This window comes from Telopea speciosissima, chromosome 6, assembly GCF_018873765.1.
Source record: "Telopea speciosissima isolate NSW1024214 ecotype Mountain lineage chromosome 6, Tspe_v1, whole genome shotgun sequence".
NCBI lineage: Eukaryota > Viridiplantae > Streptophyta > Magnoliopsida > Proteales > Proteaceae > Telopea > Telopea speciosissima.
In genome coordinates this window covers 4,583,625-4,604,058 of record NC_057921.1, presented here as the reverse complement: position 1 = coordinate 4,604,058, position 20,434 = coordinate 4,583,625, and the positions used below count along the sequence as shown (strand labels likewise).

At 41.2% G+C, this 20,434-nt stretch overlaps 1 protein-coding gene across 1 annotated transcript; it reads right to left on the bottom strand.

Annotated features, from left to right (window-relative positions):
- Positions 1 to 6,250: 6,250 nt before the first annotated feature.
- On the bottom strand, positions 6,251 to 6,841 carry LOC122665398 (uncharacterized mitochondrial protein AtMg00860-like). The gene has a single exon (XM_043861546.1). The coding sequence runs from the start codon at positions 6,839 to 6,841 to the stop codon at positions 6,251 to 6,253; it is 591 nt and encodes a 196-aa protein (XP_043717481.1).
- Positions 6,842 to 20,434: the final 13,593 nt, after the last annotated feature.

The window sequence follows — 20,434 nt, the reverse complement described above, 5'->3', positions numbered from 1 at the left end:
AACCGACACTTGTTGGAAGTGGCCAGGGCGTTGATGTTTTCGCGCCATGTTCCCTCCCAATATTGGGGAGATGCTATTCTTACTGCAACTTATCTTATTAATCGGTTGCCTTCCTGTGTTCTTGACTCCCATAGTCCAGCCAGTATTTTACATGGGAATTTCACCTTTGTGGTTCCTCCCAAATGTTTCGACTGTGTGCGTTCTGCCAGAGACACTAAACCTCATGGCAAATTTGATCCTCGTGGGTTAAAGTGTATTTTTTTGGGTTACTCTTCAACCCAAAAAGGTTATAAGTGTTACCACCCTCCTCGTTGTACTTTGGTCAGTATGGATGTGGTCTTTCATGAAAGTCTTGCCTATTATCCATCTACACATCTTCAGGGGGAGAATTTTGGTTCCAGTGAAGATGTGCTTGTGTTTCCTCCCATTGAAATTCCTCCTTTGGCTGCTGCCCAGCCTCCTACTGCTGCTGCCCAGCCTCCTACGGCTACTGTCCGGCCTCCTTTGGCTGCTACACAGCCTTCTTTGGCTGTTGCCCAGCCTCCTTTGGTTGTTATCCCTTCATCTGTAGGGACTCCTTTATAGGGGGAGTGTGTAGGAAATAATGGTGGAAATGATCATTGTCAGGGGGAGTTGACTCCAGTCCAGAGAACCATCAGTGATTTTAGAAGAGAATTGACAACTCTAATATCATCACCTACAAGAGACACTCCAACAGAGGGCAGCATTAATCCACTGTGGCACCAATACCTATCCAATTGCCAACCCAGGAGTCAGATCCTCCTCCTCCTCCTTGTGGTGAGACCTCTCCTTCCGATCTACCTATTGCTCATCGAAAGGGTACTAGGACTTGCACCCTGCATCCCATTTCTCGCTTTGTTTCTTATAGTTCTCTTTCTCCATCTTTTCGTGCATTTATGTCCTCTCTTTCTTCTGTTTCTATTCCTAAAAACTGGAAGGAAGCATATATAGATGGAAAGTGGAAGGCAGCTATGTTGGAAGAAATGAGAGCTTTAGAAAAAAACAACACTTGGGATCTTGTAACCCCCCCTCCAGGGGAAAAACTAGTGTGATGTAAGTGGGTGTTTGTGGTCAAACAAAAGATTGATGGGTCTGTGGATCGGTATAAGGCACGTTTGGTTCCAAAGGGCTTCACCCAAACATATGGGATTGACTATCAGGAGACTTTTGCACCTGTTGCAAAATTGAATACAGTTCGGGTTTTACTATCGTGTGCAATTAATGTTGGATGGGATCTCCAACAGTTGGATGTGAAGAACGCCTTTCTAAATGGGGAACTTTGTGAGGAGGTATACATGGATATTCCATTAGGTTTTTCTTCTGACAATAATGAAGGCAAGGTGTGCAAATCGAAGCAAGCACTGTATGGGCTGAAGCAGTCACCTCGAGCATGGTTTGGTAGGTTCCACAAGGCAATGACATCTGGTGGCTACAAGCAAAGTAATGCCTGATCATACTCTCTTTATAAAGAGGGCTAGTGAGAAGCTCACTATTCTTATAGTGTATGTGGATGACATTGTGGTTACAGGCAATGATGGGGATGAGATCAGCCGGTTGAAGAGGTTTCTTGGGTAGGAATTCGGGATTAAAGATCTAGGGCCACTACGATACTTTCTTGGGATTGAGGTTGCCAGATCTTCTAAAGGCATCTTTCTCTCCCAAAGGAAGTATGTCCTAGACTTGTTGGCTGAAACTGGTCTGTTAGGCAGTCACCCTTCAGATACTCCTATGGAGGCTACTGTTCGTCTCAAAGACAAAGAGGGTGAACCTGTTGAGAAAGGCTGGTACCAACGCCTAGTAGGAAAGTTGATTTATCTCTCACATACTCGTCCAGATATTGCTGTTGCTGTGAGTACTGTGAGTCAGTTCATGCATGATCCCTATTCTTCTCATATGGAGGCTGTTCTTCGGATTCTCCACTACTTGAAGTCAGCTCCTGGAAAAGGCATTCTTCTATCTCATAGTGGTAACCTACTGGTAGAGGAGTATACCGATGTTGACTGGGCTGGTTCTGTAGATCAGAAGTCTATCTCTGGGTACTGTTCTTTTGTAGGTGGCAATTTGGTCACTTGGCATAGCAAGAAGCAGAATGTGGTGGCTCGTTCTAGTGCTGAAGCGGAGTTTTGGGCTATGGCACAAGGCATTTGTGAGTTACTTTGGTTGAAAGGCTTGCTACAAGATCTTGGTGTTCCTGTTCATCTTCCTATGATGTTGTACTGTAATAACAAAGCTGCAATCAGTATTGCTCACAACCCGGTACAGCATGATCGCACTAAACATGTTGAAGTGGATAGACATTTCATCAAGGAAAAGCTGGAAGAAGGGTTGATTTGTGTTCCCTTTGTGAAGTCTTCTGATCAGGTTGCTGATATCTTCACTAAGGGGTTATCTGGGAAATTGTTCCATCCCATTCTAGTCAAGTTGGGCATGATTGATATATTTGCACCAACTTGAGGGGGAGTGTTAAATTACGTACACCAGAATACCCCCATGGTATTTTGGTCTTTTGGGTATTTTATTTATTCCTTATTTATGTATTTATGAGCAAGGGTAGAAATGTAATTAGGGCTATGAAACTATTCATGTGAACAGTGTCATGAACAGTGTTGTGAATAGTATTCTCCTTGTAATGTCTTTTATTTTTATTATAAATAGAGAGCATGACTGATCTCATTGATCATTCAAGCATTATTCCATAAACCTGTTTTGTTAACACATGTATGTACAGTTCAATTTTTAGAGTAAGCAGTGCAACATTAACATCATTGTACAGTATCAAGTAATATCAATGCAATGCAGTATGCGATGCAACCTAATCACATGCAATCTAATGCGGAATTATGAAGCTAATAAACTACATGTTCTGAACAATATTAGTGATGCATGATATGACACACTGAACATGAGAAATTAAGAGATTAAACACATTGAAATTAAATCATATTTCCTTACCTGAAGTTATAGATTAGACTAAATCAACTACCCTCCAAGAATCCCAGGAATACAAACAAACATAGGGTATACAGCCCAAACACAGTCCTAAAACATAAAAAAAGATCAAGTATTAGGGTCAAGAATGAGTTTAGGTCAATACCCAAGCATTGAAGGGCAATTTGGTCATAAAATGTTGAATCGCAGGGGTCAGGTGAATCGGTCGACTGGTTCAAACCCTGGTTCTGCATCCGATTCAAATGACAGATTTGGGGGTTTTGTTCCTAATCCATGGATCTTCACATGCATAGGTCCAATTCCATGGTTCGAACCTATTCTAAGGTGGGTCATGTCAATTAGGGGTCCAATTTCACAATCTAAGTTCTAATTTGGGATTTTTTAGCAATTAGACCCAAATTGATTGTTTTAGGGTTTAATAATTTAAAAGGTTCAGCTGTGAGCATGAAATTCACAGCTGAACATCAGGTTTGAACCATAGATAGGTTCAATTTAAGAGGTTAAAGGTGGGTTTTGGTCATTTAGACTTATAATTACTGAGGTTTAATGGCTAAACTTAGCATATGTTGAATTAGAGATGGACAATGGAGAAAATGAAGATGGGTACAACAGGTTTCTTGTGGCCTACCTGAAATCAGCAGTGAAAGAGGGAAGAAGACAGTCTCAGATATGTGAGAAAAGCTCCAATTGCAGCCCCAAGCTCCAACTCAAGGCATAGGATCAAAGCTCCAAGGTATAGACCACTTCTCCCTTCTTCAGCTTCTCTTTTTCTCCTTCTTTTGTATTTCCTCTCTAGGTTCTCCAAGGCTGAAATCGATTCTGCCCTCGTAGGTTAGGATTGTAACTTATGAATAGTGAAATTAGTTATATATATATATATATATATAGTGCCTTAACTAAGGTATGTTTGGTTTAGTAAAGCTAAAATCAGTTTTTATAAACTAATTCCTAAATCAGATTTTAAACAAAATTTCGTACTTATTAGTTAACTCTAATTGTATAATGATGTCATTTGACATCAGGGGTAATCCAGGTTCGGGTAACTATTGGAAATAGGATTTTCCATTGGGGATGTGGGTCCCACAGAGGTGAATTGACTAAAATACCCCTATAACTCTAATTGGTCATATAATGCACTATAAAATACAATTAAATCATACTTACAATGAGTTTAATTAATGGAAAGGTTCTGCATGCTATCCAGGCAGCAGATCAAACACAGATAACTCAGGTGTGGGGTTCCATCAGGGTCTACTGACTCCAGAAGAGCAAGTTGGGAAGAATCCCTGGAATCCTCTATAGGCGTGTCGAGTGATTCATCTGTATCCTCGACCGATGCAGCCCATAGCATCGAAGCCACCATAGACTCAGAGCTGGAATCTGAAATCACACAAGTTCCAAAAATTTAAATTTGTTTCCATTTTCACACTCCACCCTCCTTATTAGAATTTCGTCCTCAAAATTGACGTACCTAGGAGATCGAAGTGATAAGGATATCTCTCTTTCATCAAGTCTTCTCTTTCCCAAGATGCTTCAGCAGCAGAGTGGTTACTCTACCTGACTTTAACAAAAGAGATGGTTCAATTCCTCAGATTATGCTCTTTCACATCAACAATCTCTTTTGGCACTTCTTCATAGGTCAGATCAGCAATAAGCTTAGTTGGTTGCGAGGCAGCAGATGTGATGAGTCAGGGATGTATTGTCTCAACATAGAAACATGGAATACATCATGTACACCAGCAAGTGATGGGGGCAGTGCAAGCTGATAGGCCACTGCACCAACTCTGGCTATAATCTTATATGGGCCAATGTATCAAGGACTCAACTTCCCTCTCTTCCCAAATCTCACGACACCTTAGATTGGGGACACCTTCAAGAATGCCTTCTCACCAACTCTGAACTGAATGTGCTGCCTTCTTCTATCTGCATAGTTCTTCTACCTGGACTGTGCAGTCTTAATCTTCTCTCTTATCAGATCTACCTTCTCATAGGTCCTCTGAATTAGCTCAGGGCCCAATATACGTGGCTCTCCAACTTCATCCCAGCACAGTGGAGTACGATATGTCTTGCCATACAGGGCCTTAAATGGAGTCATATCAATAGATGCGTGGTAGCTATTATTATAAGCAAACTCAATCAGGGATAAATGTTCATCCCAGCTACTAGTCATCTCAAGCACACAAGCCCTGAGCATATCTTATAAAGTCTGGATTGTCCTCTCTGTCTGTCCATCCGTCTCGGGATGATGTGTTATACTATGGTTCAACTCACTACCCATAGCTCGCTGGAGACTCTTCCAGAATCTAGAAGTAAATCTGGGATCTCTGTCAGGCACAATGTTTACTGTTATTCCATGTAGCCTGATAATATTATCTACATAAAGCTTAGCCAATTGATCTATAGAATAGGTGATCTTCATTGGAATAAAATGGGCTGTTTTGGTCAATCTGTTTACAATTACCTAGATTGTATCCATTCCCTTCCTAGTGCGAGGAAGGCCAGTGACAAAGTCCATAGTGATATTCTCCCATTTCCCCTCTGGAATTGCTAAGGGTTGCAGAAGTTCCTGTGGTTGGTGTCTGACAGCCTTTATTTGCTGACAAGTAGAGCATGTAGAAACATAGGTTGCCACATCTTGCTTCATCCCGTGCCACCACAAGTACTGTTTCAAATCCCGGTACATTTTTGTACCACCTGGATGCATAGAGTAAGGAGATTGATGGGCTTCTTGAAAAATCAGATCTTTCAACTGACTATCAATAGGTACACACAGTCTATCTCTGAACATCAGAACTCCATCAGCATCTTTCTGTGTTCCAACCCGAATATTACTTATAATGTGTTGGAACTCTTCATCAGAAGACTATGCTGCAATGATCTGAGCCCGCAGTGATAGTTGCACCATCAATACTGGAATTAATTTTTCAGTCTCTCCAAATATGAGCTCCACATTCAATGCACTCAAGTCCTTTAGAATATCATCATTTATCATTATCCTGCCTGTTGCCCAATCAGAAGACTTCCTGCTGAGTGCATCAGCCACAACATTGGCTTTCCCAGGATGGTATAGAATGTCAAACTCATAATCATTAATGAGTTCTAACCATCTTCTTTGCTTCATATTTAACTCCTTCTGACTGAAGAAGTACTTCAAACTCTTATGGTCAGTGAAGATCTCAATCTTCTCACCATACAGGTAATGTCTCCACATCTTCAATGCAAAGACAATTGCTGCCAATTTCAGGTCATGTGTTGGGTAATTCTTCTCATGGTCCTTTAGCTATCTAGACCTATGTTGCATCAACACACACCCTAGCCCTGTCTTGGAGGCATCAGTATATACAACCATTCCCTCAGTTTCTTTAGGAAGGACAAGTACTGGGGCTGTCACCAACCTCTTTTTCAACTCTTGAAAGCTGTTCTCACAGTCTTCATTCCATTCAAATTTAGCACCTTTTCTGGTAAGCTGTGTCATGGGCATAGCTATCTTGGAGAAGTTCTCTATAAACTTCCTATAGTATCCAGCTAATCCCAGAAAACTTCTTATCTCTGTCACAGTCTTGGGACTCTCCCAATTCACTACAGCTTTAACCTTCCCAGGGTCTACTTCAATCCCTCTGGCTGAAATTATATGGCCTAGGAACCCAACTTGAGGCAACCAGAATTCACATATGCTGAATTTTGCATAAAGTTGCTTCTCTCTCAGTCTTTGTAGAACAAACCTCAAATGTTGAGCATGCTCTTCCTCATTCTTGGAGTAAACCAAGATGTCATCAATAAAGACTATCACAAACTTGTCCAAGACATCGTGGAAGACTCTATTCATTAAGGCCATAAAAGCTACTGGGGCATTATTAAGGCCAAAAGACATTCCCAGGAACTCGTAGTGTCCATATTGAGTCCTGAAGGCCGTCTTACTAACATCAGCTTCCTTAATTCAAAGCTGATGGTACCCCGATTTGAGATCTATCTTCAAAAAGACTTGGGCACCTTGAAGCTGATCAAAGAGATCATCAATCCTTGGCAAGGGATATTTATTCTTGATTGTCAGCTTATTCCGCTCTCTGTAATCAATGAACATTTGCATGGAGCCGTCTTTCTTCTTCACAAACAAGACTGGAGCACCCCAAGGTGAGATACTCGGTCTTATAAATCCTTCCTTCAACAAGTCTTAGAGCTGCCCATCGAACTATTACCATAACTCGGCAATCCAAATCATTGAGTTCAAACAGTGTTGACACACTGTGGAAAATAGTCTGTCCCTCAGACATGGAATGCCACGTGTCCCCACTATTCCTTTCACCCCAAGACAAGATTACTTTCGGTTATATATATATTTCTTTCTTTATGTTTGCTTACTTCCTCTTGTTTTGGATCATTGTTGATAATTGTGGTTGGTTATGTTTAATTCATTATTTATTATGAATTATAGCATATAATTTCCCATTACTTACTTAATTAATACTCAACCAACAATTACACAGTCGTGACTTGGTAGCCTAAGGTTCAAGTTCTAGTTCCATGCTGCCTATTATTTTCTAGGTTCTTGTTTCACCATAATCAGACTTCTTCCTATGTCCACATACAATGATTTATGTTCTTGAGATTTTTAATTTAGAACCTAATTTATGGAGAGTAAATCAAGAGGTTACGTCAGACTGTGGTCGGTGCAGAGCATCATTGCTCTGATACCACTCTGTCACGCCCCCATCCCGATGTAAGATATTTTACCACAAAGGGGGTGACTGGGGAAACGCACATCATCCCAATACCTACCAAAATCACAGATATAGTGTCCCGAGCCACAGTCTACCCTGTCATCAATTGTGATAACAACAAAGAAGGTACCCAAATGGAATAAATCGTTCCAATCACAGAGTTAGTGGAAGCAAAATTAAATTAAATCATGTGAAATTATAGAGCATCGGTTCTCTAATGATAACACATAGTACACTTTCCATTTTTGTAACCATCCAATCTCTCCTTATAAATAAACATATAGTTTATACATGATTGTGGAATGAATACAAAAATTAAATAACAAGTAATTCCCACTAAGGCACCAATCTTGGGTGTACATCTACATCCAAGTCACAGCCACTGGCTCCACTTGATTCACATCCAACCGTGCTCGTCAAGAGGTTACCTGCATATCAACTAAAAAGGGGTTGCCCAACAGGGTTAGCTACACTAGCTAGTGAGGGAGCAAAGGGGAATGCACACGCATACACACAAATAGTTCAATATCAAAATGATGCATGCTAATGTTAGATTCATTTTTCACCTAGTATACAAATTCTATCGGTCAAGTGTATGCTACTGTGATAACTTGGGAGACACTGAGGGTCACTTGACTTATCGCCCCAGTGAAACCTTAATTATCACACAGGAGCCTACGCTGGTAGAAACCATCCAGTCACCCAATGGCAGACCCCGATAGTCATCACTACCCCTATCATGGCCTCTCCCACCTCCACAGACCATAGGTGCTCAGACTATCCAACATGTAAACCCCTATTGGCAAGGGTCGTAGCATAAGGGAGCAAGCATCCTAGCCACAGATATACTATATGCAAGTTCTATCGTCCCGAGAGGTATTCCGGGTGCATCAACGCCCCATTCCATCTAGTACCTGGGTACCAACACGGCCCGGCACATATAGATCAGGATGACATATAACAGTTTTCATAATTAAATAAATTGGGGTTCCGGCACTAGCACACTAGGTACCGTAGCCCGATACAATGGTGAGAATATTATCACATTCATAATAGTCACATTGAGATAAATAATGCAATGCACACAATGCTTATATTTGTATAATAGCATGTTTAAGACTGCATATTATATATATTCATGCCCAACAAAGTCACCCAGAACCCACTCATCGAACTCGGGTGTCACCCGGCATGGTTGACATGAATCTCACTGGTGCACCAGCTATCCATCGAGTTGGGTAGCCTAAAAACACAAAAGCAATCATTAAAGGACGTATAGAAGGGTCCCATGCTAGACCCCTAAGGTTAAAATCAAGTTTCAACCCAGACAGCACGAGCAGACTCACAGGCGGTTGCAACAGAGGTGAGTCCGTCCCTAACTCTGTTCAAGCCAAAAGGTAAAAATAAAGGGAGCGGATCCACAGATGAAATTTCTTACTTGGATCCAATCGTGCATCCATTCGACTTCTGAGACACACCCAAGAGCGAGCGAACCCATGGGCGGATGTGTTTCCTTAGTCCGCCCCTACATTCGGTAGATCCCTAAGACATACCCCAGAGTGAACTGACCCACGGGTGGATGCAATAGACTTGAGTCCGTTCCATCATCTGTTCAGGTTAAATCATAGGAATTATACTAGGCGGACTGACGGACGGTACCACGATTGGTGAATCCGATCGTGCGTCCGTCGATAGTCTTTTTTGAGATTCAAAAGGGCTTCTGCACCAGCTTGAAGCTTGGAGCACCTCAGCACCTCAGGGTCATGGAGGGGGTGTCTAAGCCACCCTAGGGTCACTAGAACCTAGGCTCACCTCATGGATCCAAGATCACACAAGGATTGGTCTCAAATTGGTCCAAGGGTTGGGTTTCATAGCTTAGAACCAAAGTTTAGTAGCACTAGCTGCAAAGTAGCTCAGAAGAACCATTTCTAGAGCTAGGTCAACACCATTAGAGCTCCCAAATGGAACTCTAGGTTAGCCCAAGGTCAAGATTCAAAACCCTAAGCTATTGAATAAAGAAATGGAGAGGGAGAAATGGAAGATTCACTCACCTCCAATGGAGAAATAAAATCCAAGGCTAGGTGAGTCCCCTTGACCTCCTTCCTTCCAACCATCCCCTCCATCTCTTCTCCTTCACCTTCTTCATCTTCCTTCATCCAAACAGCAAGAGAAGGAGATGTGGGGCAGCCAGCCATCTTGGCATGGCTTCCATCCTCTTCCCTTCCCCTCTCATTCCTCTCCTACTTCTACTTCTCCTCCTTCTCTTGTCTCTTCTCCTCCACGGTTTGCTTGGGAGGGGGAGAGATAAGGGAATAAAGGATTCTCTTATCTTTTAAGGGTAGGAAGAGACCTTAGGTAGTGTTTGGTTAGGTGTCCTTAGAACACATTTAACCCCTTAGACTTTAAATGGGTTTTAGTTTGATCTTAAGTCAATTTTGGTTCAAGTCATAGACCCTTAGGTCCATTTAGTTAATTAGGGCCTGTTTGGGTTGGGCCTAAGTCTCATTAAACCTATTAGCCCTTAGGACTTATTTGGTTTAAGTTGAAAATAGTCAAACTCATTATTCACTTTAAATTAAGTCTTGTGGGCTTACTTTCATGTCCCACTCAACCAATTAATGGTAAGGGTGAGGGTCCATATGGTCCAAAGGTCCAATTACAGTGTCCGAGATATAAGGGTGTGGGTCCCACAAAAAATTAAACCAAAAGGGCAGGTAACAGCATAGGCAGATCCTCGAGCGGATTCAGTTCGAGTGAGTCCATACATGACTCCGGTGCTGCTGTCAGGGCCCAAACTTCAAGGAAAGTTATGGGGCTTTGACCCACACTTCTAGGACTTCGAGGGGATACATCCAATAAAATACTAGGTTCAAAATTATTAGTGTTGATGATTGCCACCATGGCATTACCCTTTTGTAAGGTCTAATTTGCCCCGGGGTACTTGTGTATATTTCGGGTGCGGGTGTAACAACCTCTGTGGTTAAAATCAGTGGAGAACCTATCACACCCCAAACCACCCCCTGGGAGGATTTAGGCAAGTGACCGGATATCCTACGACATCCGCCAATCCCCAAGGATCAAGAAGTAGTACTTACACGTCACAAACCACACAATGAGGGTAAAAAGATAGTAAAAGAATATTAGAGTGCAACGAAAGATCAGACTACCCACAGATGATTTATATCATCGATAATACAATCCCAAATACCTATTTTTTACCATATACATATCCATTTATGTCCAATAAGTACATTATCTTGGTAATACACTTCTTGAAAGAAAGAAACTTAAATAATAACAAAATTGTCGCTAAGCAATGAGATAAGGAAGATCTACAATTTCACCAACAGTTTCCTCGCCCATTGGCAAACCCGTTCTTACAAAATCAACTAAAAGAGAATATACAAGAGTGTGAGCTCCACCGAGCCCGTGAATGAAATATAAACCATGCATGCACATGCAAGCACAACCAAATGAGTCCTACATGAGGTGCAGTTCATTTTATTTATTAGCCACCTACTAAGGCAGGTTAGTGCTACTACAATCCCCAATACATGTATCCCTGGTGCGGGCTTGGTTACCCCTTCCCGCGATACACCCATTGAGTTGTCGGAAAGGACTAGTCAGCTCCCGTATTCATTCACCAAGGCCAGCCCGACCAGCCCTCTGTGATTAACCTGTGGGGTAACCGTTAGTATTTAGCTCAATTATTTCCCTTTTTAATTGTGGCATAAAGCCCGGCATATAGCTCCTGACATTAATTATGGCTTAAAGCCTGGCATATAGCTCCTGACATTAATTGTGGCTTAAAGCCTGCCGGCATATACCTCCTGACATTAATTGTGGCTTCCAAAGGCACCCAACACCTTAACCCCTGTTGGCAAGGGTGCGTAGCACGGGTGATCAAACTCTAGCCCCATGTCTATATGGCATTGTATGAGTCAGGCGGTGTCAACCATATCCCATAATACAGGCTACCACAGGCCTCATTTCCAAGCCGGTTACAGCATCTAATCTAGCAATTTCACATACAAGCATTATCATACATTTTCAATGTTCATCAGATAAGATTCAGAATTCAAATGAGAATATAAAATAATTTAAAATAATTAAATACAATAAATATTATTGTTGTTGTCATTACCCATCAGTCATGTTACACCTACACTCCTGGTGTAATTCCACTCACCTTGGTTTGATCCTATCGGTTCAGTTGTTTGTTCAGTTCCAGACGGTATCTGGCTGTGCACCTCGAGCATGGAATCAAATCCTAAAATAATAAATTAGAAATGTGTTATTTTAATTATTCAAACTATTTTGGATAACCTAGTGTTGGTCTAGGCTCACTGGTCTGACTCGATGCTCAGTTCGAGATCACATGGAATTCTTTAGGCGTTGCACTAGGCTTTAGGCCTATGTCCCAGTGCATCATCTGGAGATTGTGGTATAGGGTCAGAATGGTCATTTATCACATTGGTACATGTCCCAAGGTCATATTGGCCTCACAGTACAGTCCCCAACTTGGCAGTGCTGCAGGACCATCATAGACAGGGTTTCCAAGCCCTGCGGGGCCCACTTGGGTACCCAAGGTGTTCATAATTATGGTCAGATGTGAGGAGGGGTATTTTGGTCATTTTCCACCTCCTTACACTGTTTATAATCCATATGTGGATGTCCCCAAACTCGGATTTGCAAAACAGTCCACTTTAATCCTCTGGGTGATATCTCTGGGTGATGTGTGCATCGCTCAGTGCTATCGCCCAGAGAATTCATATACTAAATTTGTTTGGATTGAAATGAAATTTCAATCCCTTTAGAGACATAATTGGCTCATGGTTCCTTCTAATAAAATGAATCTCTATGAATCTAGTTTCTAGAAAAACTGGAATAAAAGAAAATGAAGATTGGATTATGAATATGCTATTTTTATTATTCAAAGGTCAATCTGTCAAGACAGCAGGATCCAATTTTGATAGCAGCTTGTAATGAAGTTTTAACTAACTTAGAGACATAACTAGGTAATGGTATCTTCTAACAAAATGAAACCCTATGAGTCTAGTTACAAAAAAAATTAGAATCAAGATAAACAGAGTTCAGATGGTGAAGTTATATCATTTTAATTAAGAGAAGGTCAATCTGCAGAGTAGCAGAATTCGATATTTATGTTGGAATTTAACATGCATGTATGGATCCATGGCTCTATCCTACTATTCATGTTTTATGCACATGGTTTGGTATAAACTAAGCTATATTCATGGCTGGAATTGAGGTCTAAATAATTCTGGGTTGGTAAGAATGTGGATAAAGAGCAATAGCATAGAATCTATGGCATGCATGCAAGGATCCATGGTTCTATCTTGCAAATCATGGCTTACATTCATAGTTTAGCATGATGGTTAGCCAAATCATGGCTAAAACTTAAGTTCAGGTACATTCCAAATTTGAGAAGAAGGTAGGAGGTAGGAGGGAGAGGTTATGCAAGAGGATCATGCATCCTAGCTACAAATTTAAGCATTTCATACATGGTAGCATGCAAGGTAGGAGTTTGGGTTCAATTCTGTAACTGTTTGCCCAAAATAGAATTTTACAAGGAAGGTTTATGAGATGAGAAGGTTGGATTCTAGTGGTGTTTACCTTGGGTTTTGAGAGCTAGAGGTGAGCAAGGCTCCTTCTTCTTCTTCTTCTCTTTCTCTTTCTCTTCTTCCTCTCTTCTTTTCTTTCTTCTCCTTCTCTTTCTCTTCTTCTTCTCTTCTTTTCAGTTTTGGTAAACTAAAACCAACGAATATGGGTTCCCTTTTATACTTGATTTTATTTTGTTTTATTTTTTATTTATGAGAATATAATTTTACCCCTTCTTTATCCTTGTATAACCAATGTATCATTTTCTTTATTTAGTATCTTGGGTACCCATCTAAATGTGTAAGGACATGAATGTCCCCATACTTTAAATGAAAAGTCTCTAAGTCCTAAACCTATGAAATTCCAATCCTATCCTTCCTTGCCTCCATTTTCCACCAATAGTGATTAGTCTTCTTCTTTGATTAAGGTACCCTTATAAAGTCAAAAGACTTGATTACCCATTAGTCTTATGTTTTATTTCAATTATATCTAGCCTATCCCAACTTGCCACCTATTCATTAATTTGATTTCTTAATTCTCACCAATAGGATCCTTCCACATGGAATGCCATGTGTCCTCCAACTATTGTAAGCATGTTCAACATGCGACATATGTCACTGCTTGAGTGTGCCACGTGGCTACCACTTTAGGTGGGCCCCACATACATATTTGTTTTAAAAATTGACTTTCCACCTCACCTCATGTCTTTTATTAAACTTATTTAAACTTTTATGTATATATATAAAAGTATACATAGGTGGGGATTTGAACCTACAACCTCCCTCTTAAATAGCCAAAGTAACAACCAATTGGGCTAAGACCTTAATTTGCTATTTTTTGAATAATAAATGAGTTTATCCTTTAGTTTCTACTGTTTTGTTCAAAATTTTGTCTAGGAAACCCGGAATTGACTTTTGTCAGTTGTATAGGTTTCGTTTTAAGGTTCTTCTCAATAATTTATTGATCCTAAGAATTATTTCATGTTGTCAAAACTTAATTTTTCATGAGTTGGTATAATTACCCTAATTCCCCATATATTATAAATATAAGTTGTTTTATGTTTTACCGATCACCAGGTTAGACCGGTGATGCACTAGTTGGCAACCAAAGTTAATGGGAAAATTTTTAAAACAAAGATGCAGGCATTACATTACGTTATTTTTCTCGACCATTCATTCAATGCTCCACAAGGTACTAGTGCCATTGACCTCGGGTTTTGGACCTTCAACAAAATTTCAAATTAGCATCTATTTTTGGGCACGGGTTTTACAGAACCTCCAAGGATGTCATCCAGTATACCTGTAAGAAGATGGGTTGCAGACCCATGCAGCTGCTCTATCCACAGCCTAATGTATAGCTCCAGCTCCAGGTAATCTCTCTCCTACCCAAATACATGGGGGCTACACCTGTTCAGATGTATATTTGGTCTTGGAAGGGGTATTGGTGAAGTGCTTAAGTGTTAGGCCTAACCCCTGTGCAAGCCCAAGGCAAATACAGCAGAATTTCATTCTCTAGGTGATGCACTGGGTGATTGACCCAAATGCCCAGTGAAACGCCCAGAGTGTCTGAAACTGGTATTTTGGACTCTAGACAGCTGGGAACCATGCATACAGCCTGTGAACACCCCCTAGAGGTAGATGGGAATTTTAGAAACTATTACTCACCTCTGGAACCAAATGGACCCCACCTGTGCAGCTAGAATGGCCCAGAATGCACTCAATAATGCATTCTTGAAAGGAGGGACCCATGGCCAAATAGGCCTTAAGAGATTTAAAGTTATAATTAGGAGGGACCTACCCTCCCATTCGTTTTTCTGCCTCTACTGAAATAGAAAGAAAGAAAGAGAAGGAGAAGGTGGAAGAAGAGATAGGAAGACAAGGAGAAGGAAGGAAGAAGGGATCAAGGCTGATTTGGGCTTTGTTTTAGCTTCCATTCAAGATCAGAGGTATGATTACAGTCCCTAAACACTGCTGTCCATTTATGTTACTTCCCAGTTCTCATGCCAGACTGATGTGTCTCTGACAAGTAGTGCTCAGAGCACCAACTGAATGCCATGGGGAGCTCTTAATCTTGCATGCATGAGCATTGAATGCAAGATCTAACATCTAATGAGCTGATCTAATGCTGCTATTGCTGTAGAGATCAAAGTCAGTCTCTGTGTTGAGATGCACTACAGACTTGCTCCCAAATCATGATGTATGGGCATGGATCTCTGCATGCAAAGGGATTTCTTCACGTCTTAGCATAAGACCGAACTTGTTTTGAGTAAATACATATAATTCATGCCTTGCATGCAGCCAAAGCTGGATCAAAGCCTGAGCTCAGCCTTGACAGCCATTCTTTGTGCTGTCAGAGCTCACCCTAACTTCCAAATGGGTAACCTGACCTTGAATCCATTAGGACCAATTCATTTAGCCCTATTTTAGGTCCATGACCATCCTACTAGCTTCCCTAATCGAAATCATGGCCAGGCTTGTAGCAAAATCCAAGAAACTGAGCTGAAACTCGTGTTAAACAGGCTCTGGGCAATGCACTGGGCGATTGACCCAAACGCCCAGTGGAACGCCCAGAGATGCTATTTGGGCTTAGATGTAAATTTTGCTTTTTTGAGCTTCACCAATGGGCCTAGGACATCATAGGGAGGATGTAAATGACCAAAATACCCTTCCCTATTGGTCCTTGCTGTCATCCATACCTCGGGTGCTCTAGTGGGCCTCACAGAGCCAGGAAACCATACACAGACCTAATCTTATTTGGGTTGTAAACCCTTGCACTGGTTTATGAGGTTGGTAGGGCCATGCATTGGCAGACCATACTGTGAAAACACTAGGATAGATGAATCCTACATCTCTGGATGATGCACCGGAAGATGGACCCGAAGGCCTAATGCAAGACCCAGAGAATTCTAAGTAAGACCTATATATATACAAAGTCAGTCCAATTAAACCTAGACCAACTCTAGGATAGTAATATAATTCAAAACTTTGTTTGACACACTTTAATGATCCGGTTAGCTAGGTTTTGACCCTGAGCTAGAGGTGCAGTGTCAGATACTGGTCGGGACCGAGCTGACTGTTGAGTAAGCAGGACTAGAACAAGGTGACTGAAATTACAATAATGCTATTTACTCTGTTCATTTATTTCAATTGCTTTATATTCTATTAAATACAAAATGCTTGACTGATGGATAATGGAAATGAACAAGGATGCTTATATGTGAACTGCTAGATTAGATGCCGTAGTCGGCTTAGAAATGAGGCCTATGGTAGCCCGTAGAATGGGATGCGGTTAACACCGCCCGACTCATACTATGCCATTAAGAATGCATTGGGTTAGAGTATCATCACCAGTGCTATGCACACTTGCCAACAGGGGTTAAGGTGTTGGATGTCTGTGAGAGTACCTATATAAAAGAGAAAAAGAAATAGAAAAGTTTTACACCAAAAAGGTGATTATGTGGCTGAAAGCCAACAAAAAGAATATGTTATATTGAAATGATGATGGGTGCCTCATAGGTTAATCCCAAGGGCTGGTAGGGCTGACCTTGGTGACTTATACGGGAGCTGATTGGTCCTCTCCGACAACTCAATGGGTGTATCGTGGGAAGGGGTTAAAAGCCCGCAGCAAGGATACATGTATTGGGGATTGTAGTAGCACTTTACCTGCCTTAGTTGTGATGTGAGGTGGCTAATAAATAAAATGAATTGCATTTCATGTAGGACTCATATGGTTGTGCTTGCATGTGCATGCATGGTTATGTTTCATTCACGGGCTCGGTGGAGCTCACACTCTCTTGTATATGCTTTTGTTAGATGATCCTGTAGGTGGATGTTTCAGTGGCGGGGGGCTCATCTAGCAAATACGGGCCATGGTTATTATGACTGTGTTGGTGTGGACCTAGATAGAGGTCATACCTCTGGTGCGAGTCTTTTCTGTGATAGTTGATGAGGACTCGTGATGGGTGGGCAGCTGACTCTACTTCTGACCGTAGGATTCTTTTTGGTTGAATTTTGGAATCCCCCTTTTGTATAGCTTTATTTTGGGGCTCAGGTTGCCTTGTCCTGTTTATATTTTTTTGTAAAGCTTAGTTGGAAAGAGTTGGGACTGTTGTTGATCTGAGAGAGAGAGAGAACTGAAACAATGATGGTTGTGTATATATTTTTTTATTTTTAATGTTTAATATAAATATTAGTTTCCGCAGCAGTCTGTGATCTATATCTTTCATTATTGTTGATGTGTGTGTTTGTGAGTGGATTAACAGCTTCTAGATCCTTGGAGTTTGGCGGATTGCTATTGTACAATTCGGGTCACCTACCTAATCCTCCCAGGGGGTGGTTTAGGGTGTGACAGAGATTTTGATCAGAGCGAGAAGTTCTTTCTACATTCACAAACAACGGAATAGGTTAACAACTTGCAAGGAGCTAAACACATAAGAATTAAATTAACATAAGACAAGATGTAGATAATAAACCATGAGAGGAGATAGGACACAAGTAGATAAGATTCCATAAGGTTTTGAAATTTGGCAGAGACCATTACACTGATTATCAAATTTGGAAGTATTACTTCCAGTTACAACCCAGTAGAAAAAAAAAGAAGATAGAGACTGAAAATAGAGAACTATATAAAGCACGACAAAAAAAAAAGAGAAATACATGAAGTAGGGCTGAAATAAAAGACATAGTCCTAATGTAAGACACTGGATCTGGAGAAACTACTCCTGTGGAGGATCATCGCTCCGTGGAGGCCGAGCCTATTGTGAGTGAACCCGGTAGTAGGAGTCCCAGAAATCTAGATGCTGCTCGACAGAACCTACTCTCTCCTCTAGGGAAGTGAAACCCTGGTCCATCCTCGATGACATTTGGGCAAGCTGAGTGTGTAGACCTCGGAATAGAGTCATCATGTCTACCCAACCATAAGACTTTGGTTCCTGAGGTGGCACCTGTGAACTAGAAGTTCCTGTAGTCTCATAGGTAGGGAGATCCCCAAACTATGTGCCTGGATCCACTGGGTCACCCTCCTACTCACCAACTCCAACCCCCTCAGCTACCTCATGTCCCTCCTCCATCTCCTCCTCCTCGAACTCCGAAATCACTCTCTGGCTCCCCTAACATCTTCATCTTCTTGATGGAGGTTTTGCTGATAGGTTTCAACCTATCACGTCCCTTATACTAAACCCCAAAATGCAAGAATACCTGGGTAAGGAATCTCCCATACAGCAGGTTCCCATCAGTAGGGTTTTGGGCATGATAGAACATAACCTGCATAAGAAGATAAGGAAGGTTGATCACTAAACCTCCCTTGACTGCCTTCAACAAACAATAAGTGATATATGCCCGTAGAATGGAAATGCTGTCTCGGTTCCCACCCTTGGGGTAGATGTTGTAGGAGATGCACCTACTCAAGATCCTCGCACTTGGCTTATAATCCCCCTCAGATTTTGGAGTCCTTTCGACCCCAGTCAGAGCCTTGAAGACCATCCTCCTAGTCTCCAATGAAAACATGTCAGAGATGTCAACCCTAGGCTTGTAATAACATCTGTCACCAGTGTCTGGTATCCCCAAAATTTCAGCCAGAGTAGTTGGAGTACATTTTATGTCCACCCCTTTGACTCTGCTCTCAAGACCAAATCCTTGTACCCCAGAAGCCAGTAGAAGATTACAATAAAAATACCGAACCAAGTTCGGGTAACAGGGTAATGTAGGGGACAGCATCGGTGCCCAACCTAGGGCATTGAATTTTTCAAAAAGTCCAAATTGGTGAAAATCATCTACTTGCACCACCCTACCATTCACTGTATTCTTGGAAGAGAACCTCTCCCAATCACGAGAATGCTCATACCATGAGAACCAGTATCGATCAAACTCGGGTTCTTTAGATGAAGAACCATCTCCAGAAGATGGAGGTGGCACAATCGATGGTGATGGCGGCGATGGATCTGACCACAGGTGCTTGTGGGTCACTGCCTTCCTTGTCGTGCTATGTTTCCCACTTGAAGACATGGCTGCAACATAGCAAGAGGAAGAAGAACATGGAGTTAGGGCATATAAACTGAAACTAAACAAAAAGAAAGAAGAAAATGAAAACAAAAATGTAAATGGAAAGGAAAATGCAGTAAAACTCACCTAGGGTGCGTATGTGCGGGGTGGAATCGATTAGATGCTTGGAAATGGTGGTGGATTGGCCTATGAACACTCTTGAGCATATTTGATGAGCACATTTATGTGTGAAATTATTCCATTTAATTCTGCATTTTTATTTGCTTAGAATGGAGCTACCTTGGGTATTTTCTGTCTTTTTCAGGGTACAGGGGTATTTTATGCGATTTTGGACTATTAGGCATCATATCTTCTAATTTACACGTAAAGAGGTCCAGTTTCTTTTCATGGTTACAAAGAGGGCTGAATTCTGAGCAAGATGGATGTGTTGCATTAAAAGTACGCATCGGTTTTAGAGTCCATTCATGTGATTATTCTTTTTGGGCCAGAAAAGAATAATGGGCCAAAAAATGAGTTGAAATGCAAGCCCGAGCCCAGAACCAGGGAAGATTGACTGGCATAATACTAGTGGGCCCCTCCTTCATTGTTGGATGAATTTCCTCCCCTATTTTCTTTCTCTTCTATTTTATTCTCTTATTTTATTTCCTCTCCTATTTTCTCTCTTCCATATATTTTATATATTTTTTTTCTTTTTTTTCTTTTTCTTCTTTCTCCCATTCACTTTCCTTTTTTTATTATTATTTTATTCAAACTCTTCCACGATCTCCACTTTCCTAAAACCTATTTTATCCTCCTAATTCCTTAGTTAGGGCTCTAGTTTGTTAGGGATTGGTTGGTTTTTTTTTTTTTTTATTTTATTTTATCTTCTTTCCTCTTTTCTAGCAAGCTACTAAGAAGGAGAGCTCTCCTCCACACGCCAGCCTTGCTGCCCTCTCTCTTCTCTCCATATCCTAATCGGCCACACTCTCTCTCATTCCTTTCATTTCTCTCATGCCACCTCACCTTCCTGCATCTTTTTCTAACCTCTCTCATATCTTTATTTATTTTTTTCCTATCTCTCCTCTAACTCCCATATTTTGCCCATGCTAAAGAGTGATTTCTTTCTCCTCTCCTCACCTTCCTAACTTC